This window comes from Kogia breviceps, chromosome 11 (assembly GCF_026419965.1).
Source record: "Kogia breviceps isolate mKogBre1 chromosome 11, mKogBre1 haplotype 1, whole genome shotgun sequence".
Classification (NCBI taxonomy): Eukaryota; Metazoa; Chordata; class Mammalia; order Artiodactyla; family Physeteridae; genus Kogia; species Kogia breviceps.
Window position 1 is genome coordinate 92,401,137 of NC_081320.1, and position 27,040 is coordinate 92,428,176.

A 27,040-nucleotide genomic window follows, 5' to 3' on the forward strand; every position below is an offset into this window, starting at 1 on the left:
TACAAACACACACACACACACAAATAAATAGAAATACATACCCACAACAAAACTTTGTTCTTACTTCTCATTGAGAACTAATCATATTCTGCCTTTCATTAACTTCCCTAAATGCTCAATAAATGTGTACTCAATTACTTTAACCTCTTTAAAAAATAATAAATGTACTTTCTAAATCAATCTAAACACCAGAAAGTTCAAACTTCACTTCATGAAATAAATATTTTACGTCAAACCTAGTTAGTAACTTCTAAGTTGCCACCCTCCAAATGTCTATTTTTCAGGGTGAAGCTGGGCTATAGTTACTCTGCAACTATCTAATGCAAAATTTTAATTTTGTAATCCAACATATTTCTAAGGTCTCTCTAGTCGTCTCTAATTGTAGTAAAAACTAAGCAAAACTTTTACAGGAAAAATATATGAGGCAGTAAAAAAATTTTTATTTTATAAAATGCACTCCCAAACAGTGGGATGATACAATGTCATTTTGACTGCCCGTGTCTGCTCCTCTCCAACAATAAGGCTGGATGAGCATATACCTCATAAATTTGGAGCTACACGTAAAACTGAGTTCAAAGGAACTGTCTTTAATCAACATTTCAAATAATTCACCTTTTAGATACTTGTTAAAAATCTACCAATGAATCCAACTATGAACAAAATGCAGTCTAACCCTTGCCAATGATCCACTTGAGACATGTGATATCAGACATGTGGCCTAATGGGTTTCAGATCTCTTCTAGGTTCTCTAAACACTATCCTTGTATCATGCTGGATCTTCATATATCTTTGAAATGTTATGTACCTGATACAACTGTCTCAATTCTGCATAGAAGTATCTTCATTGAATTAACTAATTTTAGGCTTTTAAAAAATTGATAAATATTTAATGATACGGAGTTTCAGTCTGGGAAGATAAAATAGTTCTGGGGAAGGATAGTGGTGATGACTGCACAGTAGGAATGTCCTCAATGCTACTGAATTGTACATTTACACACAGAAAGAATCATCTCGGGATCATTTCTGTATCTTTCGCAGGCTTGTAGCTGAAGACGTATTCCTTTGTTACTCAAGTGCCAGATGTGAAGAATCTACATGACACTTCTATTGGAATTCAGGGCTAAAATACAACCTGTAGCCAGAGAAATTTGCTGGCTTCCTGGAAAAATGAGAATTGTATAATCCAAAATATTTGTGATTTGGATGCCAGGAGACTAACATCTTAAGTTCAGTGATTAATATTCCTCTAAGTTGACTGATATCAGCTTTCCCCCCATTTAAAAATTATTTTTGTTCCTTTTATTTTCAGATTTCCTGTTCCTTCATGAGAGTAGACAGGGCATAAATTCAGTAAAACAGATCAATTTGTTTTCAAAATCTTTCCACACATTTTATTGACTCCTCTCACTTACCTGGACTGTTAGCACCAGGTCTTGTATTATCTTTTGCATGTACTTCATCAGTCTGTCAAAAGGAAAGGATAAAAAAGAAGTGGGGAAGGGTTAAGTAATGATTCAGAACAGGTATCTTTTTATAAAGGGAGAACTGTATCTAACTTTAGATTGCATTTCAGACACACATCTTTATAATCTATAGGCAAAACCATTCTTCGGATTCAGAAAAACCCTTTATTAGGCTAATCAATTTTAAATATAATAATAAAAAAGTAAAGGTGGTTTTCAAAACATTGTGTATTTAGAATAAGCATACCCTTATTATATAAAGGTAAATCTAACAATGGTGAAAAAGTGAGATGATGGACTCATGAAACTGATATTTAGAAAAATAAGGCACATCAAGAAGATTCTAGAACACTACTAAAAATGGAAATCATTGTATCAGAAATTAGACCTATATATATACACAGGTAATCCTATTTATTTACAAAAACTATGTCAAGAAAGAGGATCACAAAAGTAACTTTATAGAGAGAGAAAAGTGAAGTATGAGCCCATCACTTATTCCATACCGAACAGACCTAAACTCTTCTGGTCAATGTGCCAGACTTCTCTTTTCTTAAAGGTACAGTGTCTGGTCGCTTTAAGCATCATGAAGAGCTCAAGGTTAAACTAGTTTATGAATGCTTTACTCTATCCAAGTGTGAACGTTATAAAGTACTTACCCTGATGTGGTTTTTCCCAAGCCTTTCCCAGAGTCGGTCAGCTTTGGGATTCACTGGGACAACAACGTGGTGGACAGTATCTGGAACAGAATCTTCTCCTTTCAAATCAACCCAGGTGGGAAAGTGCATGATCTTCTCAGACAGTTTCTTCACATCGAAAGAGTGCAAAGTGGCTGAGCAAACGATCACCTAAGAATAGAGAAACCAAAATTTGGATAAGCTTTTATATCGTACTGATCCTAGCGTATGAATACAGACGTGGGGCACGAAGTACGCTAAGCCTGGAATCTAAGACGAGCTCAATACCTGACTCGGTAGCAACAACTAGTGGTGTGGCTTTGGGCGGGTTCGTCTCTCTGAGCCTCACTCCCCTCACTGCCACACAGATCATGCCACCTATTCCTCAAGGTCCTACAAAAACTAAGTATGATGAAAAGGTTTTCAAAAATCTAAAGCCATAAACTTGTCCCCTTCTCTTAAAAGCCTCTCCTCTTGAATGCTTCCTAAGAAAACAGAATGAGAAAGAGTAACATTTGAAGAAATAATTACTAAGGAAATAACTGTTTTTCAACAGTTCAAGACATTTCTCCTTCAAAGAGGAAGCAGGACTCAGTCTTGAATTATAAACCCTCAATGCTCTGTCGAAAACAAAAAATAACGATTAAGAATTTTTTACTTATAGTCTTCTGTTACACCTAAGTAATTTCCTCAAATGCCCTTCACCTCTATGTCTAAAAGCAGCTCATAAGACTGTTTCCTTTGTGTGTACTACTTAATCAGTTAATGAAGAAAATGTTTCATACAGCAGTTAACGTAATCAGAAGACACTAAAAACGTGACCGTAAAACAAAAGAAGTAAGCATTAATATGTAACAATTGTCTACATGTATTTTAAGATGCATTAGTTATTTCATACCTGAAGTCTTTTTCCATCAGAGGTAATCTGAGGAATCTGATTGTGAATCCTATTTATAAAATCAGAGTAACCTTGAGAAAGAAGCCCATCCTGCATGAGAAGCAAAGAAGAACGTAAGTTTTTTAATCAGTATCTAAATCTTTCTTTTCTAAATCAATTGCAAAATATAAGATATAGAAACGAATTCATACACATACATATCTCCATACTTTCAAAGTAATTATTTTCTATTGGATATTTAAAGACAAGCTGTAAATTCAACTTTAAAGCCCATGTGACTCTAAAATGAAAAAGCTGACAATAAATAACTCAAAGACCATACTCTGATATTCTAAAATGAATACGAGAGTTAATAACTCCCACATCTCCTTAAGAATACGACTCTAATATGAAAAAGCAAAGACCTTCAATGTTGAAAAACTACCTCATCTTGAAAATAACTTGGAACTATATCTCAAGAGCCCAAAGCATATTAATGTAATTTGTAATGTGTAAAAAAAAAAAAAAAAAAAAGTATGTACAAACAAGATAACTATTTGGAGTACAAAACAAACCTACATGTCTGGTAGTAAGGGCGGTTAAATAAGCCATGAAGTGTGCATATAAGAGACCATTAGACAGCCTTTAAAAATTGTTCATAAATAATGACATGAAATACTTAGGTACCATATTTTTCTAAAAAAGATTTCCCAGATTCTAAGTAGCCTGATTGCAACTACATAAAATAGTATTTACTATAAATACAAGCAGTGAATGAAAATACACCAAACTGGTAACTATGTTTCTCTCTAGGTATTGGGATCATGACTAAATTGTATTTTTTCTTCATCATTTCACATATTTTATCCCCCAAAACATAAGCAAGTATTTTTTTTTTTTTTAAGCATGAGTATATTTTAACATACAGCTTCATCCAGGACCAGGAATCTAACTTGGGATAAGTTCAGCTTTCCAGTAGACACCAAATCATCCAGTCTTCCTGGAGTGCCAACAACTATATCTACCTAAAAAATATCCAAAAAAAGCACATGAAGAAAACTGAAGAACTCTTGTAATCACCTTAGAATAGCAACCAACAATGGTCTACTTAAAATAAAAACATGCATATTGAAGTAGTCAGAGTCAACTTTAAATCTGCAAAACAGGAGTTCTAGATAATGCTGTACTATTAAACTTATATCTGGTTTGAAATGAATGTGAAGATTTTGGCAGCTGATTGTAACATTTTAAACTGTTATAGACGGTCTAGTATATAAAATTTGTTTTCCAAGTGAAAAATCAAATGAATTTATAGGAACTCTGAAATTAAACCAGGATCCAAATCCCAGTTCTACCATTACCCAGCTGTGTGACCTCAACTTCTTTAATCTCTTCTAGTTTCAATTTTCTCATTTTTTAAATGGGCGGTTGTGATAGTTAAGAGATGAGATATGTACTGCATTTGATGCCCCGTGTGCCAGGTGCTTGATAAATTTGGTTATAATTAATAATGAAGATGACCTGACTAATCCAGGAAAAACAGTAATAATTACTGTTTGTCAAGCGCTTATGATGAACATGTGCTGTGCTAACCTTTTACAGGTATTATATCATTTCATGTTACCACTAAGGAAAACACTACTATCCTTAGTCCTGTTTTTAAATGAGGAGACTGAAGTTCAGAATTCTAAAGTCACAAGAACTTAGATGATACAGCTAGTAAGTACCCCAACTGGGATTCAAACTCAAAGTCCAAACATGAGAAAAGGTCTAATTCGAGTCAGAACAAGTTTTATTTAACTTTTTATTATAAAAATTTTAAGACACCTGCAAAGAGAATATGAGCCGCCAACGCCAGTACACCCAATTAACCACATTTTCCATTTTCACACACACACCTTTTAATCAAGTCCATGGTATAGTAATTAGGAACACAGGCTTTGAAGTTAAGTCCCACCTATGAGGTGTAAGATCTGGGGCAAATTACTTAATATGTGGTATAAGCTCTCTCCCTCATCTGTAAAAATGGGAAAGAGGGCCATCACAAAGGGCTGTTGTGGGAATTGAATAAGAAAATGTATACAATGCACTTAGCAGGGCCTGGCCCATTTCTAAAAGGTAATCAATAAAGGATAAATATTTTTAAAGTGTGTATATGGATGTATACACACTTTTGTATATACACTTATTGTATGAGCACAATAAGGTATTACATAAAATCATTCAATAAATCAGACAATTCAAAACATCTACTCTTTATCAACAGGCATAAAAAATGACTTCTTTTTCACTTGTGTTCTCCACTCTAGACTAAAAACATAACTATCTCCTAACAAATGTATCACTATAGTCTCATTACTTCAATATCTCACCCCTTGAAAAATTGAAAAAGTACTGTGCTGAATGGACTTTTAATTTGATCCGATAGAAGGCATTTAAACTTCCATAAAAAATGAAAGACATTTCTGAAGCTATTGTTTCAACTCTGTTGATAACTGTAAGCAAGTCTCAGTTCAGTCTAGAAAATACCGTCTGAAAATAAAACCCACTCAATGTATTAAGACTGTACTATGTGCCAAGCACTGTGCTGGACACAGCAATGAATACAATACCCCTCTGGTTCTATGGGTAACGTCTCTTTACCAAAGGATTCTAACCCACTGTGCGAGCTTCCTCCCTCCTCAATTTCAGCAGGTAGTCAGCATGAAAACAGAAACTCGGTCTCTCAGGTTTTAAAAAAAAAAAAGTCAAACTGGAAAAGCCTGAGAGAAATAGCTATATGACTTGGATAATAGCACCAACCACTTCTTCGGGCCTAACTGCACATGTTGCATAACTGTGCAACTTTAAAAGATTAAAAAAATTAAACAGTTCTATTCTCTGACTCCAAAGCTGACTTCTGCCTGCAGCATAAGACACAACACAGGGCTAAGGGTGCCGGAGGCTGGTGGGAGATAACAGAAGTAGAGAACGTAGGACGGAAGAAGAGCAGGAAGAGAATGTATTACATCCCCTCAGTAGAATGGAACTGAATCCTGCCAGGAAAGCTACGGAATAACACTCCCTTTACTTTGCCATTAGCTTCAGCCAGTACCAAATTTTAGATCTGCCTTTTGCAGAAGCAGGTCTAATTCGCTAAAATCTCTGTAGCTGAGCAATGTAAGTTAAGAAACTTAATAACTGACGTGGAAAATGAATTTGGGTTTGAGGAACCAAGATAGGGAATGAACATATTAAATTTCTCTTATAACCATTAAAATATAGCAAATCAAATAAGAACATAACAAAGCTATGTTACTATCTTAGAATAGTATTAAGCACAGTAATGATTCCTTGCTCTTAATATGCCACACCAAGTCAAATCAAAACCATTCAGCATGAAATTTCATTTGACAACAGCACCAAGGCAACTGAGGGGAGAAGATATTTGCTCACCATAACTCAGTATCAAGCAGTTTAGATTAAATGATAAAATATTTAGGGAAGGAAATGAAAGAGTAGTTTGTAAGCACAAAGTTACTTCATACATACAAAATATTTTATGAAGTTCTACCTGTACCTGAACTGACAGGCAGTTAAGATTTTCCCAAACTTCTTCCCCAGTAATGAGGATCACAGTCCGAGCTTCGTCCTTGGTAAGAGCACAGACTTTAAGATTTCCCCTGAACAAATCTGAACTCATCTCCCCTCCTACTAGAACCACTGCCTTACCATCCTTCAGCCTTCCCAAGGATCACTGCCAAAACTACCTTCTCCTTGATCCACCTTATCCCTATTTCTATTCTTAACTCCAGCTGCTTCTTTTTCAATTATCCCCAGAGGAAATGACTCAATGCATGAAAATGCAAAGGAAATTCGCAGGTGCTCAAAAGATAAACCCCCCAAAATTCACATATGCTGGAATTTTGCATGAGGTGTTTGGAAGAAACTACTATGCCGTACACTTTTGGGAAAAGAAAAGGCATAATTGTAAGACGTTTTCGAACATACATACACTCTTTTGACCTTGTTTAATTTCAGCCTCATTTGACTTTTCTTGAAACACAGCAGAACTATATTGCCAAAATGACAACACATAGTGTTACTTTTTAAAAATTAACAGTACAACTTACCCCATTATCCAAAACAGACAGCTGATCCCGTGCTGCAACACCTCCAATTATCAGAAGCTCCCTGAAATAAATACCAGAATAATAACATGGAAAAAGATTAAAGCCTGCTTTATTGTTTGTTTTTTTTCAATTTTGGGGAGGTGGATATTAAAATTGAATAACTGAGAAAGAATCTACAATAAAGTTCTGGAGAAGGAAAGAAACAAGGCACTTCATTTCCAGGAGCTACATAAAATGTTAATGCATGGTAAAGTAACTGAGGAGAATGTGAAAGCTTGGAACCCAGAAAACATCAGTCCTCATCTATATATCTTTCTATATTAGGATAATTCCAAGTACCCCAAACTCTAGTTTCAATCAACCTTTATAGACACATGTGGTTGTACGTGTATAAAATATATACTCTGAAAGAATACATAAATATTAATTTTTAAAAGTTGCCTCCAGGTTGATAACCAAAAACTGGGGAATGGGGGGAAAGGAGACTTACTTTTCACAGAATATCCTTTTGTGTCTGAATTTTTCTCACTCCAAATACTTCCAAAAATATGTTTAGATTAAAAAGGATTACTTTGGGACTTCCTTGACAGTCCAGTGGTTAAGAATCCACCTCCCAATGCAGGGGACGCGAGTTCGATCCCTGGTCCGGGAACTAAGACCCCACAAGCCACGGGGCAACTAAGCCCGCATGCCACAACTACTGAGCATGTGGGCCACAACTAGAGAGCCCGCATGACACAACTACAGAGGCCACGTGCCACAACTAGAGAGAAGCCCGTGCGCTGCAATGAGGAGCCTGCACACCGCATCTGAGATCCTGTGTACCACAACTAAGACCTGATGCAGCCAAAAATAAACAATAAAATACACTCTCTTAAAAAGAAAAAAAAAAAAAGAAAAAAAATTGCCTTATGCCAAGACAATTCTATGGGGGGAAAGAACAGTCTTTTCAACAAATGGTGCTAGAACAAATGGATATGCACGTGCAAATGAATGAAGTTAAACCTCTTCTTTAGGCCACACATAAAAATTAATGCAAAATGAATCACAGACCTAAATATAAGACCTAAAACTACAAAACTCTTAGAAAAAAAACATAAGAGTAAATTTTCATGATCTTGGGTTAAGCAAAGTCCCTTATAACACCAAAAGATGAACAAACAAAAAGGCAACAGATGAAAAAATAAATTGGGCTTCATCAAAATTAAAAACTTTTGCACTTCAAAGGACACTACCAAGAGAGTGAAAAAGCCCACAGAATCACAGAATGAGAGAAAATATTTGCAAATTATATATATCTAATCATAATACTACATGTATACATCTTACAACTCAACAATAAAAAGACAAATAACCCAACTGAAAAATGGGCAAAGAATCTGAACAGACTTTACAAATGGCCAGTAAGCACATGAAAAGATGTTCAACATGATTAGCTATTAGGGAAATACAAACCAAAACCACAATAAGATACCACTTCACACCCATTAGGAGGGCTATAACTGGAAAGACAGAGAATAAGGTGAGGATGTGGAGAAACTGGAACCCTCACACATTACTAGTAGAAATGTAAAATAGTGCTGTCACTTTGGAAAACAGTTGCGTGGTTCCTGAAGGTGTTAAACATGAAGCTACTATACGATCCAGCAATTCCACTCCTGGATGTATATTCAGGAGAAATGGAAATGTATGTCCACACAAATGTCTATATACTAATGTTCATAGCACAGTAGCCAAAAAGTGGAAACAACCCAAACATCCATCAACTAATGAGTGGATGAACAAAAATGTGGTATATGTATACAATGGAATACTTTTCGGCAATAAAAAGGAACTAAGTACTGATACATGCTATAACACTGATGAACTTTAAAAACATTATGGTAAATGAGAGAAGCCAGTCATGAAACAGCATACATTGTCCAATTCCATTTATATGAAACGTCCAAAACAGGCAATTCTATATATGGAAAAGAGATCAATGGCTGCCCAGGGATAGGAAGGTGTGAGGGAAATGGGAGTGACTGCTAAAAGGTAGTGTTTCTTTCGAGGGTGATGAATACGGTCTAAAATTGGTTTTGATGGTCGCACAATTCTGTGAATATAATAAAAACTAAAACAACCTGTACACTTTAAAGAGTGAATCGTATGATATGTGAATTATATCTCACTATAGCTATTCACAAAAAGACTGTCTCCTTTTTATAAATAGCAGACAAAATTACTTCCCGAGGCAGCCAGACAACTTTCAATCAGAAGTAGCTATCAACTATCTTCATTCATTAATTTTACTCTTATTCAATCAGTCATTTAAAAAATACCATAAAATACTGGGAAAGTGGATGATGTTAACACGGAGTCTCATAAATTCTGTGACTGATGAAAAGAAACAGCTTCGTGTTGCCTCTACTATCATCTTAAGCGATTTATACAGTGTTAAAAAAAACAACAACAACAGCCTTCTAGTCTGTGAATGTCCATTACCTTGGTATAGTCCTTAACCACCTACCACTAGAGCCATGTTTCCTCAATCTGGTAACACCAGATGCCAGATTGGCTACTTAAGAATCACCTGGAAGAGATGCCATTCTTCCTTAAAAAACAGAGTTCCAATTCCTATTCCCTGGAAAATCTGATTCAATATATACAGAAGAGGGACCAATAAATCTGTATTTTTAAATAAGGTCCCTTAGTTCCCAGGTTTGGTAACTACGGTCCTAAATCTATCATTTCTTCTATAAAGCTTTACTCTTATCCACTTTCCTAATCAGATACATTTATTTCTACAAATTTAGCAGAAAACTACACATACACATAACAATCTATGCTTACGTGCAAAGCACTGCAGGGTTGAGGAATATAAAAGACCAGCCCCTGTCCTATGGAGTGTAAAGCTGAGCTGGGATGAGTAAAGCTATGCACATTTAAAACAAGAAACACGAACACATGCCAGTGCATAGGGATTATGGGGAAGCAAACACAGCGGTACCCGAGGAGGGAGAAAGAAGCGGGCCGGCACCAACATGTGAGCGTCACAGAAGGACCAGGACTTGAGCTGGGTCTTCAAAGAAGGAAAAGCCTCATTTGTACTGAACACCAAAATGAGTAACACAATTTTACCAACTTAGCAAATAAACTGATTTTGTCATCTATCTTCCCTTCTAGGCTTTGTCCAGAGGCACGTTAATCTTTACACATAATTAGAGCACAAAAATCAACTTATATTAGCATTTTACATTCTTCCCAAAACACTCTCTTGTGAAGAGTTCTGAGTCTCTCACACCAAGAAGATGCTCTGGTGATGCACTCTTGTAGTGACTCTCCCTGTCATATCCTTAAAGCATTTTATCACATTTCTTTAGTTGTTTCTCTGCCTTCCACACTATCTCCAGACTCCTGCACATAATTCTGTAAAAGCAAAGATGAATTCTTGTTGTTATATCTTCATCCCTAGCCTAAGTCTTCACACATGGTAGGTATTCAAATAGTTACTGAAAGAGTGAAATGCATCAATCAAGACAAAATTAGGAATTATTTTACCTAACAAGTTTTACTAAGTATAAATTTATCCCTGAATAAGTATAACTTATGAGAAAGATCAACATTTAAAAGATGGGGGACTTCCATGGTGGCACAGTGGTTAAGAATCCACCTGTCAGTGCAGGGGACACGGGATCAATCCCTGGTCCAGGAAGATCCCACATGCTGCGGAGCAACTAAGCCCGTGCACCACAACTACTGAGGCTGCACTCTAGAGCCTGCGAGCCACAACTCCTGAAGCACGTGCGTCTAGAGCCCGTGCTCCGCAACAAGAGAAACCACCGCACCGCAATGAAGAGTAGCCCCGCTTGCCACAACTACAGAAAAGCCCGCGCACAGCAACGAAGACCCAACACAGCCAGGGGGGGAAAAAAAAAAAGCTCAGACATCAAAATAAGATTTTTAAAAATATAAATAAATAAACAGATGGGCCCACGGGACATCAATAATTCAGAGTTTCTGAACTTAGATAGTGGTGATGGCTGCACAACCTTGTGACCATATACTAAAAACCACTGAATTGTACACTTAAATGGTGAATTTTATGGAGTGGAATTATATTTCAGTAAGAGAAATTAAAAGAAAAATTAATAAAAATCAAGTGTCAAATCAACTGACAGAGCAGTTTATTCAGGCTTTCCTCAAATTAAAAGGGATTGCTACTGAGCCACAAGTTCTCCAAGATCACTAGACTTAGGGTCTCCCCGCAATGGCAGAAAGAGCCCTCCAACTAGAGTGACCAGTGTGAATGCCCACGGGGAAGAGCGTCACCACTAGGAGACAGGCTAGAATTAACCTCACCAAGTCAGGTTTACCAACACACTAGACAGAGAGTGATACATTTTCTATGCAAATGAAGTGATGAAGTTAACATTAAATGAAATGGCCCCTTTAAAAAATTAATTTTTACCTGATATAGTTTTGCAAACCATGACTCTTTATATAAGAGACACAGGAAAAATCTCAATTTACTTTTTTTTTTTTTTAGGATATTTCTTTCTTTATTTTCGGCTATGCTGGGTCTTCGTTGCTGCTCTCGGGCTTTTCTCTAGTCGCGGCGAGCAGGGGCTGCTCTTCATTGCAGTGCGCAGGCTTCTCATTGTGGTGGCCTCTCTTGTTGCGGAGCATGGGCTCTAGACGGGCAGGCTTCAGTAGTTGTGGCACACGGGCTCAGGAGTTGTGGCTCGCAGGCTCTAGAAAGCAGCCTGAGTAGTTGTGGCACACGGGCTTAGTTGCTCTGTGACATGTGGGATCTTCCCAGACCAGGGCTCGAACCCATGTCCCCTGCATTGGCAGGCGGATTCTTAACCATTGCACCACCAGGGAAGTCCCTCAATTTACTTTTTTTTTAATAGAACTCCTCTCACTTAAACAGGAGTTTTATATAGAAACTAACTGCTACTATATGTCAAAGTTAAATATATTTACACACTCATACACATGCATATGTACACACTCTGAGTTTCTACCTCATTTTTTTTTTCCTACTTTACTCTTCTTCTGAAACACCTCCGACCTAAAGACAATAGGCCTTTGAGCACAAAAGGAAGCTTTACCTTAATTTAGGATTATCGACATATTTCTTAAACTGCTTGACGTTATTCAAAGTTTGTTCAGCCAACTCTCGGGAAGGTTCGACAATGAGAGCTTTTGGAGCATTGGGGAGAAACTTCGTTTGTGCCACCTGAGCATTACCTTAAGAAAATAAAAAAGATTAGAATACATTCAGATCACACCTCACGATACCTTTATTTGTAAAAGACGAGCACAAATCCTCCAGTATCAAAATTTTAAATAACAATTGTCCAGTGGTATAGGTGATAGTCAAACTAAACAAAATAAAGATTCTTAAAATGAACTACAGATTCTTTAAATCTACTTGCAGTAATTTTAATTATATGCTTTGTGATAAATTAAATGAGCTATGAAATGCACGTTCTTTAAATAACTGGAAGCAGATTAGCAGCACAATGGGGTGAGAGTGTGAGCTTTGGAGTCAGACTGCTTGGATTTGAATTCACTTCTACCACTTACTTGTCCTGTGACCTTGGGCAAGTGACTCCTCAAGTTCTTTGTCTATAGAACTGCCTTACCGGGTTGTTATGCAGCCTAAATAACGCAGGTGAAGCACTTAACACAGTGCCACGGCACTTAATAAGCACACACGTTACAAACACTAGACACCATCATCGTCATGATCAGCTTCCCCAAAATGCGTGAACTGAAACCAGATACTTGGAGTTTATGAGTTAGGTTTTGAAACTGAATTTCACTGACATGTTCAATAAAGATGCAGGACTAAACAGGCAAGGGGGGTATCTGTACCTCACTACAAGAAGCCTTACTTACTGGAGTTTCCAATACCCCATTCTTGAAATCGTTACCCTCTCAGGTGCTATACCTGTGTGCTGCGATTTGACAATGAAACTGTCCGGTGCCTTGGAAAGGGCAACAAAACCATCTTTTGGTGGAAACTTAAATTCTTCTTCCCCGAAGTTGAACTTTAGTTCAGCATTCTAGCATTGAATAAAGGAGAAAATGAAAATGCTTAACCTAAGAGCAAACTAGCCAATATGAAATAATGAAGATCAAAGCAGCTTATAATCACAGCAAAATGTCTCTAATTACCTTCAAAACACAGGCAGGAAAGAGGCCTTGGTTCTTCATATGTGGTGGTATTTCAAATGCCAGACCAAGGTCTTTTCCTTTAAAAACAAAAAAGAGAGAGAAATTGAATGAAAACTACCAGGAAAGAGCCTCCGCGTGCTCAACCAGCCTATGCGTGTTCACACCCCCCTCCTGCTGCTGCAGATTAACTGCGCTCATACCAACCTCTTCACTTTTTCACTTTGCTCCCGAAGTTGTCCCCTCTCCCCCTCTACAATTTTAATTGTTCCCTTCCTACGGGGTTGCTTCCAGTAGACACTTGAATTAGACAAACCTCCCCGAGCTCAAAACTTCCTCCATCTGTCCTTTATTCTTTCTTCTCCTTTTTGTAGTAAAACTGCCTGATTTCCATGCTGACTGTGTCCACCTCATTTCACTCCGTTCTCTGTTGAACTGATTCCCAATCAGGCTCCCCCTACACAGCCCTCGTTCCACCACAACAGCTCTTTGTCAAGCTCATTAATGATCTCCACTCGCCAAACACAGCAGTTCTCATTCCTCATCTTTCTAGGCTAGACCCGTCAGCAGCACTGGACACAATTCGATCATTCCCTCCTCCTTCAAAAGCTTTCTTCACCTGAACTGCAGGACCTCAACCTCTTTTGGCTTTCCTCCTCATTCACTTCTGCTGGATTCTCCTCAATTTGCCAACTTCTAACCACAAGAATGCCCTGGGCCTCAGATCTCTCCTCTTCATTACCTACTCTCATTCCCTAGGCGATCTCATCTAGACCTATGACTGGATCATACATAAGCCAACAACTCTCAAAGATGCACCAATATCTCCAATTTTGATCCCTCCCCTGAACGCTTAACTGTACATTTAACTACTTACTTGATTTCACGACTCAGATGTCTAATAAGTATCTCAAACTTAACTTGCCCCAAAGGGAACTCTTAGCATCCAACTGGTTCCCTACCTGTTGTCACCACCCAGTGTTTTCAACAAAGCAGCCACAGTGATTGTACTGTTAAACTGTTAAAGACAGACGATGCCAATTCTCTACTCAAAACCTAATGGCTTCCAATCTCAGTCAAAATAAAAAGTTTGTGTCATAGCCTGTAAGGTCCTACATGGCCTGGCCTCACCGCCTCACTGACCTAAGACTCTACGACCCTCCCCCATGCTCGGCGTGCTCCAGACCCACCGGCCTCCCCGCTGTTTAAATTCCCCAAGCAGCACGCTCTCATCCCAGGGCCTCTGCCATCACCCGTCCCTCTGCCTGAAATACTCTTCCGAGACATTTCACCTCAAATGTCCCCTTCTCAGAGAAGCCTTCTCTGACCACCCCGGAATGCTCTCCGCCCCCTTACCCGGATCTATACACCCCTCAGTGCACTGTTCCCACCTAACACACATATTTGTCCCCTTCCCTATCAGTAGCTAAGCCCCACAAAAGTGTACATAAATTTGTCTAGTCCATTTTCTGCTGTATCTCCAGCACCTACCAGCGTGCCTGGCACACAGCAAATGCTCAATAAGTATTTGTTCAAAAGACAGTCAGGGAGGAAGACAAAGAAGATTGAAGATGGTGAGGAAATTTTAAAAATCACAAATAATGAATACCATATATACTCCCTAACAAAATGGTCCCTAGAAAGCTTACCATTTTTGGAGAATTTGACATGCCCTTTATCCATGTCTAGGTAACATCCAATGGTATCATGCATAGTGAATTCCTAGAAAACCAGAAAGTCAAGTGCTGTTAATAAAAAGCAAAATTGAAAATAAGGTTAAAAGGTCAAATATAGCTGCATCCAAAGTATGTGTTAGTGTTGCGTAATACTTCCTTAAAATTCTAACATAGATTTTTAAAATGCCTAGTATAGCATATCTATGTAATAGTAGAAGCATCAGACAGACTTTTTAGAATCAACATGATATTAAGGCTCCTCCACATTACTACAGATGTTGGCTACCAGAACAAGTATATTTAGATTTAACATGATTCAGGATAAGAAATGAGAGCAACACAAGTATCAAAGTCAAAGCCAAAATCAAAATGGGGTGAACACAGAAAACAAAGTAATATACTTTGGAGGGGCTAACAAATGGCGTAAAAGAAAAATATTTTCTCATTTTGTAACATTTCTTCACTGAAGTCCCAATCTGAACTTTCCGTGGAAAATATTCAGAAAATTCACTTGAATTTCACAATCATTTCTATACCCTCAGTCATGTCATGAGTGACCAAGTAAGTATGCAAGAAAACTTACTAACACTATGATTAAGTCATTAATACAGCTTACCTCTCCATAATTATCAAATTGTTTATTGTGAGATTTCTTTCCTGTTCCACCAAAGCCAAATCCAAACTTGTCAGTACCTAGATTTTAAAAGTATTTTATAAATGTGGTAAGAATAAAGTTAAAAGCACCATAAAAGTTCACAAGTTAAAGATAATTTGAAGCATCTACACAGTATTGCGTGGTACACATTAATGCATACTAATTTACTGACTTCATTCATACCCTTAACCTTATTCCTCCTGATTTTATGATGTTATAATATCTATTTTTTGATACTTCAAATCTTCCTTGGAACGAGGAGGGTATAGGTAAATACTATTATTTCCATGTCTCTAAATATAAACTTTGTATAGTGAAGTTTACTATTTTGCTCCCCACTAAAACAAAATGTTAAAAATTCACAAATGTATAACAACAAATCCAGTTTATTTTAGAAACACTTACCTAGGTCTAGGGAAGCCTGCATAGAAGACCACCCAACTCTGCACAATCCTTGGTCATGACAGGATACTTCATAGTAGTGTTTCCCTGCAAGGGCAAAATACTTTGAGATTTTCATAAATTATACACTTATGATTCATTTACCATGTAGCTACTTTCCCATTGTTTCTGAATAACAATTTGTATCCTCCAAATGAAGAATTGTAGATCTTTTTGTAACATTAAAAATCTTTTCAGGTCCTCGATTCAAAGCTACTTTAAAGAAAGTTCATGTATTAAATACATCACCCCAAAAGTTCAGGCAAGTACAAATGTTGTTTAAATACCTTTCGTTAATCCTTTAGTAGCTCTACATCCATGCCATTCCTTTACTTCTCTGCTCTGACAGCAAAGACCATCTGACCCAATTGCTGGATTTGAGAAAAGCACAGAAAACCATGTCAATACAGATTACATAAATCACGCATTCTGAAATTAGTACCGTTCAGTCTCACTAATAAGGTAATTCACTACTTGGTGCAATGTTCCAGGGACTGAGACTTGCCGATTCCTGCAGGATAGCGATGCCTTCCCCACGAGGAGCTGCCCTCGTTCACCCCCTGGAGGGCGGTGGCTTACGTGAGGACTAGTGTCTCTATTGTGATCTGTCGGCTGGGACAGAATTCTACCACAACAATTCTAAAAAGGCATCAACAGAGCACCTAACCTGATTTGCGCTACCACAGCTGCACCACCAACACACGTTTAGACAACTATTCTCTACAGTCCTTTAAAGAAACGGATGCTAAGGATGACGCAGCACCCACTCATCAATACTTGTTGCTCTGATTTGATGCCGAAATTAGAGCTTGAGTGAATGCTACACTAAAAGAAGAACAGAAACTCTGGCTTGTTCCCTAATCCGTGGATCCAGAAACCATAAAGGGAAAGCAGAAAAAGCCTGAACAAACAACCCTGTAGCTGTTACTTGCTAACATTAGGGCTCTCAAAGATGAAGTTCTACATTATACATCAGAGTCACTCATAGGGCTTATTGGTGCTTTTTGGTGTTAAGTAAAGCATTTGGCTTTTGTCTGTACTGGAAACTATATAACTTCTGTCCTGATTCAGGCTTGCAAATCATATTCACCACCTGAATGTAGAAGAAATTTTTTAAAAAAGCATCTTGTCACACATTTTCCTTCACTTATAAGAAATTAAATTATTTATTCAAAGTATAAATTCTTATTCATATGGGTACATTATATAAACCTCTGAACTTTAAAAAAAGTTCTCTGATAAGGGTAAATCATAAAAATTTTTGTATTTAAAATTCTTTACGCATATATACATATATAAACTTTTACATAAATTGATATCACATGGTGCAGAGTAGCAGTGTGGGGTTGTTTGTTTCTGTCATGATTCCTCAAGGCCCATTTACCTTTCTCTGCATCCTCATTTTCTTACTCATTGACACCTGGAGAAAATTCCTCCAAGTCAACTCCGCAGTTCTGACTTATTCTTCATAATAGCTACACAATAGTCCTTGGATACACCCTAATCTTTGTTTACCATTCTAGCAGTATCATTTACTTTGCTGGCAGTTTTTATCATTATAAATAATGTTGCATCAAACAGCTTTGAAAGTATGTTCTTACATACTGACACTTTCATTCCAATGAGCTTGACCCTCCAGGAATATACGTTTTTAAAATATTAACAGGTAATGCCAAACTCCTTTCCAGAGGGGCAGTAATTTGTAAGTCGGTTATCACCCTTTTGGATTCTTGCCAATCAGATGGGTATAAAACAACATTCACTGTAACTGTAATTTCCGTTTCCCTGCTACCTGTAAACCTGACCTCTGTTTACTGCCATTTGGATTTGGTTCTTCTGTGAACTGCCTATTCACATCCTTTGTCCATTTTCCACTGATTGCTTACCTCTTTCTTACTAAAACAGGTCACACTTTATCTGCTGTCAACACAAGAACCCCTTACCAGTTCACAAGGATTCTTTATCTTTCCTCAACATTGCATTAAAAACAAGTTTGTGAATCACAAATGTGCTGCTAAAATCTATCCACTTACCAAAAGCAGATCCTCTATCATATGGGTTCATTTGCCATTTGTTCAGCACTAAGCAAATTAAAACAAGAAAAGTTAACCCCAAACAAACATAATTTAAAACATTCTACAAAAAAATAAAGCAGATATTTTATATTTTATATGATATCTTAACTCCTCTAGTTCCAATATGGTTTTACACACTATTTGGAATGTACGATTAAAATTGTTGCTGTTTTTATTAAAGGCAAAACTGAAACAAGCCAAAAATAATAGTCACTGGCCACTCCAGGGCAACCTTTTCTGCTCACTTGCTTCAGTGCCTTTTTGTTAGATGGCACTGATCTTTGTCATAACTATGAAAGCATTAATAAAATGAAGTTCTGGTGACTTCAACCATAACAAAAATAACCCACCAACATATCAGAATCTAATTATCGCTTTATCATTATTAAAAGAAAAGCAAGTCCTTTATTTTAAATAATTCATAAGTCACAAAATATTTTCCTCCTCACTTTTATGGGATCGGCATTTTCCTTTTCTAAAACATCTTAAGAGTCTGGATGATCAAAGAATCACAATAGCTAAAGAGAATGCTATGTATTTTCAAGCCCAATTTCCACCCAAGGTAGAAATCTTTTCTAGATTATTTCTGGTCAAATGATATCTATCATCTGCTTAAACACCTGGAATGATGGAGAAGTAACGTTCTCTTGAGGGTCTCTATCCATTGTGGGCCCAATCAAGCTACCAGGAATTAAACAGTATTTTCTAGAACAATTATTCTCTCTCCAGATCCCAACAAGGATTTAACACTTACACCCCCTCCCTTTTTTCTTTGTTTCTCCATGCTTAAATAGCTAGCTTCCTTACTCCTAATAGGACATGATTTTTGGAACTGCATCCATTCTGGTTATCCTTCTGTGGAAACAGACAGGATCCTTCTCTCTCATCACTCTCTCCGATAAATGATGGTTTACAGTTGCTACAAATTCTGAGACTATTTTTAAGCAGACTAATAGTCTAAATAGTTCATATCCATTATCTCACAATTCATTTACAAATGAGTTCATTCTACAAACTATGTAACATTGTTACTTTCAACTACTGAGAAGAAAATGTTGATATGCCAGCTCACTCCACTTAAGCTTGCAATTTTGTCACAATCCTATTTTGTATCATGAAACAAAAGTGACTTAAAATGTAACAAAACCATAGATTACTCAAGATAGAATGGAATTCAGAAACTATTTAATAAAAGCAACAAAATTTAAGGATGAGAAAGTTAATGTAAGATTGTTCATGGCACAGACAGGACCAATCTCTATGGAGATAGGACTGAAAATAAGAAACTGACTTTAAAATGTACACTTTACATTTCAACCTCCTGGGCTCCTTCTTTCTCATCTTAAAGGAAAATGCATGCCTCTTTTCCCTGTAGAAGGCAATATTTCCTACCACCATGGGTTTATACTCTATCAACTACTTGTAAAATCTTTCCTTAATGCCTCTGTAAAATACTGTACCAATTTATCTTCAATATTATGCATAAACAGTTATCAGGTTAAGAAAAACATTAAAATAACTAAATATAATTTCTAAAATGTCAGTGTTTTCTCAAAGACAACACTGTTAGTATCTTAGGAGGGACAATCTTTCAGTGTTTGTGCTCTAAATGACATTTAGCATTCCTGGTTTACAGGGCACCAAATGACAATAGCATCCCCTGGATATTGACAATAAGAATGCACACTCAAATTTCACATCTGGGGATTCCCTGGTGGCACAGTGGTTAAGAATCCGCCCGCCAATGCAGGGGACACAGGTTCGAGCCCTGGTCCGGGAAGATCCCACATGCCGCGGAGCAACTAAGCCCGCACCATAACTACTGAGCCTGTGCTCTAGAGCCCACGAGCCACAACTACTGAGCCCACGTGCCACAACTACTGAGCCCACATGCCTCAACTACTGAAACCCCCGTGCCTAGAGCCCATGCTCCACAATAAGAGAAGCCACCGCAGTGAGAAGCCCACGCACCGCAACAAAGAGTAGCCCCAGCTCGCGGCAACTAGAGGAAGCCCGCGCGCAGCAACGAAGACCCAACGGAGCCAAAAATAAATAAATAAAATAAATTTATTTTAAAAAAACTTCACATCTGTAAATGCCAGGAATGAGAATTACTAATTTATACAAAAGGAAATTAATAATATGCAAAAATTACCTGAAGCACCAGTTTTAATTGTCGCTTTTCCTTTTTTGCCTTCTTGTTGGTCTTTCAGAGTTTCATAAACTATCTGAATAACTGGAATACTGAAAGCCTAGCAAATAAACAAGAGTTCTCTATATTAGCATTCAGATATCAATGACAGTTCAATAATCAATATAAATTACAAAAATCATGCGCGCACCTTAAATAATGACACATATTCCTGAGCGCTGCTCCAATTTGCCCAAACCCGAAATACCAGTAAGATAACAAGAGTTGACTGAATGAAGGAAATAAGAACCAGCTGATAGCCCAAAACAATCAACAATCGGGACCCACAGAATGAACTAAACTAAAAAGGATAAATACTATTCTGACAAACCGTTTCTCTAGTCTAGGCCAACAGGAGATCAACCTCTATTTGCAACTTCTTTATTACTAGAGCCACTGCATTAAAATTCAGAAGTGAGTATAAATACTAAAGATACTGTAACTCTTTCTCCAAGACCAGTTTTAAACTATATTCTTAAAGCCATACTCTTATAAATCTTATTTCAGAATGAGCTGGCAAGAAAGATATCGTTCTCTGTGGCAAGCAACCACTTTTTACGTTTTGGAAGGAGGATAATTGATTAAATATTTCAAAGTAAAAACCACTGTTCAAAGTTGCTTTAAAAACCAACTCTTACGGGCTTCCCTGGTGGTGCAGTGCTTAAGACTCCGCCTGCCAATGCAGGAGACACAGGTTCGAGCCCTGGTCCAGGAAGATCCCACGTGCTGCAGAGCAACTAAGCCCGTGCGCCACAACTACTGAGCCTGCGCTCTAGAGCCTGCGAGCCACAACTACTGAGCCCGCGTGCCACAACTACTGAGCCCGCATGCCACAACGACTGAAGCCTGCATACCTAGAACCCGTGCTCTGCAACAAGAGAAGCCACTGCAATGAGCAGCCCGTGCAGCTCAACAAAGAGTAGCCCCCGCTCATTGCAACTAGAGAAAGCCCGCGTGCAGCAACGAAGACCCAACACGGCCAAAAATAAATAAATAAAATAAATTCATGAAAAATAAAATCAACTCTTACAAAATAAGTCAATTTAAGTTTATCACTTACACCAGTTTTTCCACTTCCTGTTTCTGCAGCCTAAATGAAAAAGAAAAAAAAAAGTTTAAGTTGTCAGTTAAGGACATCAAATTAATGTGATACCATGTAGAAATCTTTAACAATTCACAAGCTACCTTTATTTCCACAGTGTCTCCAGATTATTCAGATTTCCTCATTCAACTTTATTGCCAATCCTGCCATTCCTCTTCCATTGCCTCAAGAATCTGTTCTCCCTTTTCCTTTCCCATTGCTACCATTCAAATCTAAACCCTTGTTATTCTAACCTAGATTGTTACAAAAGTAACCTAACAGTATCTCATGTCTTAGAGCTACACTACCAGCTGCTAACAAATCAGTCTTCATAAAAACACAATTCTAACCATGCAACGCACCCCTAGTTAAACATTTCCAACGATCCACACTGCCAACAAACACCCAAATTCTTTAGCAAGACACTTCAGAAAGGGCACAAATAATCTGATCCACTGTATACTTCTCATCTTATCTCAAGGTACACTCTCCACCCCAGACACACGTACTTTATGCTACCATTGAAGTGAATTACTCTGGGATCATATCCTGCATTCTCCTATTCACGGTTTTTGTTCATGTGCTCTCTACTTAGAGAGCATTTCTCCTTTATCTTCCCTTGTCCAAAATCTACTTCTTCCAAGCAGGGTCCTTTATGATTCCTCAAGCAGAAGGGTAACTGGACCCCACTTGAATCTTTTCATACTCTGCACCTCTCAGGCAGGTGCCCCGTTTTCCCGTGTATGACGTTTATCCACGTACATGTCTTACTGTGCTTCTGGGTTGAAGCTTCTGAAGGGCAAAGACTGCATTTTATTCACCTTTGTGCTCCCCACAACTTCTACCTAATTACTTTGAATGCAGCATAGGTAGCTTAAATGTTTGTGAAGAAATAAAATTAATTTGGTGAAAATACCATTTCTAAGCCTATGGAGTTCTTAAAGTGGGTCATAACAGCCCCAGAATTGTGTTTCCCCAGCTTCCAACGACCTCACCACATTTAAACATACCATAAGGACATCACCTCCTCCTAGGATCAGTGGTATGGACTCAGCCTGGATATCAGTCGGGAGACTAAAAGAATCATATTTTGAAGAATTTTAGTTAATTAAAAAAAAAAAAATCACCTAAGCTAATTAAGTCATGTTAAACTATAAACCTAAAAGAGAATTTTATTTGGTAAACACTACCAATCTTTTCCAGCTAAAAATATCTCAACGTTCAGAAAGGAAACTCTATGATTTAAAGAATCACAGGAAAAAACTGAATTTCACTTACCCAGCTGGGCCCAAAAATATCTGATAAAAACACTAACCACTATTTAAATTGAAAAACATTGTTGTCACAGGTATTTTAAAGATGGAGGTACTTACAGCCAATCCATCTCTTCCACAGCTTGAGCAATTTCAGGCATAACACCCATCTCTGAAAACAAAAATTAATTTTAAAAACTACACATACTAAACTTAAATCATATTGCTCTTAAAATTACTGTTCAATGGGGAAACAGGTTTGAAGCACAGCTGAGTTACATAGTATCTCTCGAGTATAAATTTTGGAGAAAGACTTGAGTTCAAATTTAAGCTCTCACTAGCAATGTGACCTCGGGCAAGCTATAAACCTATTTCTTCACACGCAATGGAGCTAATATTGCTTATGTTGTAGGAATAGTTAGCTTTTTATAGTTTTTTATAGTTATCACTTAGTGCATAGTATCCACCAGTGAGTGTTTCCTCCCTATGACTGGCGAAAAATCTGCCAGGGTTGGAAAGTTCTAGACCAGCACCATGGTTGTTTCACCTAGAGATAATGTGGAAATCATGAGCCTCGACTCTTTGAGGACCGTGTGAATACCCTCAGCGATCTGAGAAAAATGAATAGGCAAGTAGAGGGAGCCCACATTTATAGGCAGTCATAATCAAAACTCTGGTAAACTGAAAAGGGAGGGGCTGCTGGTGAGAACTTGGGTTAACTGGAAATGTCAGCTGAAGAACTACTCTGTTCTTAATTGTTCACATATTTAAGTAATTTACATCAAAGTGAATCCTAAATGAATAGACTGGGTTATTTCTGATTGGATTTTGAAATTTTATCACTTCTCAAATGAACTGTAGAGGGTACACACGGAATAGTGAATTGTATTAACTTAAATCTCCTTTCCAAATAAGAAGTGATCTTTCTTTTAAGTCTGCATTTTTAAAATGTAGCTTTTATTATTGTTATCTTTACAAAACTATATATTTCTATTAAAAAATGAACAACACTCAAATACACCCAAGGCCCAAAGATAACCTATTTGGAAATTGTGTATTTCTTATAATCATTTGTGAAAAGGCATAAAATAAAACTACAATCCACTGCAAAAGTAGCTTTTTCTTTTTTTTTTTAAAGTAGCTTTTTCTTTGCATCAGGTGAGAAGACACATACCAGCAATTAACAATAGACGTAACACTAACATTTTGTATAGTAAACTAGTTAATAGAAACATTGATGACATGGGAAAGTGTAAAAATCCTTTTCAAAAAGGCAGGCTCTCCTATCCCTAAATCTCTTAAGAAAAATCAGATTGAAAAACTACTCAAGATCAAAAGTTGTATATCCAAGCTGACCTTTTTAAAAATTGCCCCCATTAAAGTCTAGGTGTATTATCTCTCCTACAACGCAAATTGCTTTAAAAAAGGGAGTGATGGTCTTCAGTATGCTGCATACAGAATACTGCAAGCTGAAGCTGCTTGTGAAACTATTATATTGCAAGCAGCAACCACAGGCAGCTTTCAGCAAATTCCAGGCAATTTCTTGTTCCATTCTGGTCATGTTTTCTGCAGATTTGCTTTGAAACCATGTTTTCTTTAAACAGAGCATTTTTAACACTCAAAAGAAAAATAGGAATATTCATGCCCTTTAATTCCACTTTTGTCTTTATTTCACATCACAGACTCTTCTAGTCCTTTATTCTAATATTCCTGAAATCTGCATGACTCCCAAAGAAGTGAACCTATAAAATGACAACCTGGAACTGCCCTACACATCTTGGCTCTGAAATCTTGTTTGAGGAGAGAGCTGGGGAAACAAAAACAGCTCCCAGCCTGAGCAGATTTCCCCTTGCCTATTATGAAATGCAACTAAAACAATCAGAAATCCTCTCTCACGACTAAAAACTTGGAATTCCTAATAGGAGAAAAATGAAGAAAGTAGAATACTGTGTTATATCTGAAGTCATCTTAATAGATTAACAATATTAAAAGATAGTACGCCGAATTTCATATTTATTGCTATATAAATGTACGACTTTTAGTCTATAAGGCTTACTGAAACTTGTAAAACCGTGGATGTATAAAGGAAGGATGATAAAGGAAAAGAAAAAAACAACTGTCGGGTTAGGTAAGCCACCTGAAATTCCTGTTTGGAATAAAGGAGGATATCATTAGCAAATAAACAACGATTTTCAAAATTTGTGATGGGCTCGTGTGTACGCGGACGAAAATGCTTTCCCTTTAGCTTAGATATTCAACGTTACTGTTGATATAACAGAGCTTAACAACAAATAAATATCAGGTTTGTGCCTGGAACTTTTAGTTTCGGAAGGGCCTGAAAAAAACTAGATGCAGGATGGTCACTTCCAACTGACCCCTCCCCGCGCCCTGCTGCTTCTCGGCCAGGCCAAGCCCCTATCGGGCGCGGACAGAAAAGGGTTCCTGAGCACCACTGCCACGTCAAAGAGCAAGAGGCCGGGGCTCCGAGGGCGGCTGCAGCAACGCCGCCGCATCGTTCTCGCAGCCCCGGGTGTCCCGGCACGACAGCCGAAAGAAGGGAGACTGGAAGGAGGGAAAGAAGAGAGCAAGCACGGGGAGGCCCGGCCCGGCCAGCACCTGGAGGGAAAGGCTCTCCCTGCAACACCGAGGCGCACCGATCGGGCCTCTCGCGCCGCCACCGATCCGCCCGCAGTGCGGGGACCGAGGGGACCGCTTTGGACAGCTCCCTCCTGTCCCGCGCGGCACCTGTGCGCCCCCGCCCCAAAGGCTCCCCTCCAGCCGGCCCAGGGCCGAGGCGTGCATCCGGCCGCCCGCTCCAGCCCCAGCTCCGCAGACGCACCGGAGAAGGCCGCCATCTTCGCCCAGTCCTCCGCGACTCAGCTCGCGATCCCTCCCTCCGAAAGGACACGCGGCGCGGTAGCGGCCGGCGCTTCCGGCCCCCGCCCCCGGCTCGAGTGTGTCGCTTTCCAAGTCCCGGCAAGGACCCAGCTCCGAAAGAACTGTTCCGGCCAAAGAAAAGACGCGCCGCGCACTCCACCCACTTCAGCTGCCCCATGCTTTTCCTGAGTAGCCAGGACCCGTCACCATTAGACGTACTCAGAGTTACCTTTTATGTAGAGCATGCTATGTGTCATCAGGAGCACTTTTCCACATGCAAGGAAGCAGACGTTGCGTGATGAGGGTCACACAATGGCCCAGGATGACCTGACAGCAAAACTGTGCCATCTCTGCTGCCTCACTCAGACCCCGCAGCCTCTCAAAGATAAGTAGGGCTTTGTGGTGTGTGAATGACCTGGAGAGAACGTACTGAGTTCATGGCCCAGAAAACCTGCTCTAGTGAGCGCCTGGCACCCAACAGTCATTTACTAAATACCTTTGACTGATTTCGGTCTCCCAACCTCCCTTCCCCGGTGTTTGATGGAGTATTGATAATTTCACATTTATTTGACGTCCTTACAGTTTGACTCTTCTCTTTGCAGAAAGATAGGAAAAGTAAACGAATGTTTAATCCTGCCAACAACTCTGTCAGGTTGTATTAGCATCTTTAGACGAAGATACTAAGTTTCAGGAAAATTAAGTAACTTATCTAAAGCCATATAGCTACTGAATGGCAGCGTGGTATCTGAGCCTCATCCGCCTAACTTCAGGGTCCACGCTGTACCTAATGTGTAGCCTGCCCCAGAGTGACATGAGGAAAGTCAAACCCTCAGGCAAGATGTTTTAGGTGGACTTAGAACTACAACTTCTGGAGCCATACTCCCTGCGTTTGAATTCTAGTCCTGCCATTTGCTAGCTGTGTAACCTTGAACAAGTCTGGGCTTCAGTTTACTCATTTGTGAAATAACCATGAATAATAGTACCTATCTTGAAGGATTGGTATGAGGCTTGAATAAAATAGGTAAAGCACCTACAAGAGTGCACAGCACGTGGTAACAATATATGTGTTAGCTCTATTATTATACTATTACATGTAATAGGATTCACCTAAAGTTCCAACAAGGACAATACAGTCAGGTCTGCCTGCAGCTTCGCACCTCCAGGGGGCACCATTCACATTATATTCTATATTCTCATTATATTTTGTATAAATTTATATGTGATATCCCCTGAGAGTTAGGCAATGTAGCAGTTCTGAACAGATGCCATGTATGCCATATTTTTCCTCTCTCAAGGGACAAAGCATTTTCCAGGGGACTACTCAGAGGTCTTTTGATCTCAGGAGTTTGGGAAGCAGAAGGCATTCTCTGAGAAGCTGTGACTAGAAGGGCCCAAGGCATCAGGGCAGGAAAAGAGCCAGAGGGAAGAGAAGGCAGCTGTAGGAGCAGACCACTTTTCCAACACCTGTGGGGAAACGTGTGACTTTTCCCACCCAGG

General features: G+C 38.5%; 1 protein-coding gene across 1 annotated transcript in view; it reads right to left on the reverse strand.

Annotated features, from left to right (window-relative positions):
- The window catches only part of DDX1 (DEAD-box helicase 1), a 33,579-nt gene extending 7,800 nt beyond the window's left edge, over positions 1–25,779 (reverse strand). Inside the window, exons 1-18 of the mRNA XM_059078236.2 lie at positions 25,506–25,779; positions 22,787–22,838; positions 22,424–22,487; positions 21,393–21,422; positions 20,297–20,393; positions 18,100–18,147; positions 16,354–16,437; positions 16,031–16,114; positions 15,587–15,663; positions 14,944–15,016; positions 13,298–13,374; positions 13,071–13,185; positions 12,226–12,364; positions 7,130–7,190; positions 3,944–4,042; positions 3,039–3,128; positions 2,123–2,311; positions 1,413–1,464 (exon numbers count right to left, since the gene is read on the reverse strand). Coding sequence (XP_058934219.1) covers positions 1,413–1,464; positions 2,123–2,311; positions 3,039–3,128; positions 3,944–4,042; positions 7,130–7,190; positions 12,226–12,364; positions 13,071–13,185; positions 13,298–13,374; positions 14,944–15,016; positions 15,587–15,663; positions 16,031–16,114; positions 16,354–16,437; positions 18,100–18,147; positions 20,297–20,393; positions 21,393–21,422; positions 22,424–22,487; positions 22,787–22,838; positions 25,506–25,521 — 1,447 coding nt within the window. The 5' untranslated portion in view covers positions 25,522–25,779. The remainder of the gene's footprint in view (positions 1–1,412; positions 1,465–2,122; positions 2,312–3,038; positions 3,129–3,943; positions 4,043–7,129; positions 7,191–12,225; positions 12,365–13,070; positions 13,186–13,297; positions 13,375–14,943; positions 15,017–15,586; positions 15,664–16,030; positions 16,115–16,353; positions 16,438–18,099; positions 18,148–20,296; positions 20,394–21,392; positions 21,423–22,423; positions 22,488–22,786; positions 22,839–25,505) is intronic.
- Positions 25,780–27,040: the final 1,261 nt, after the last annotated feature.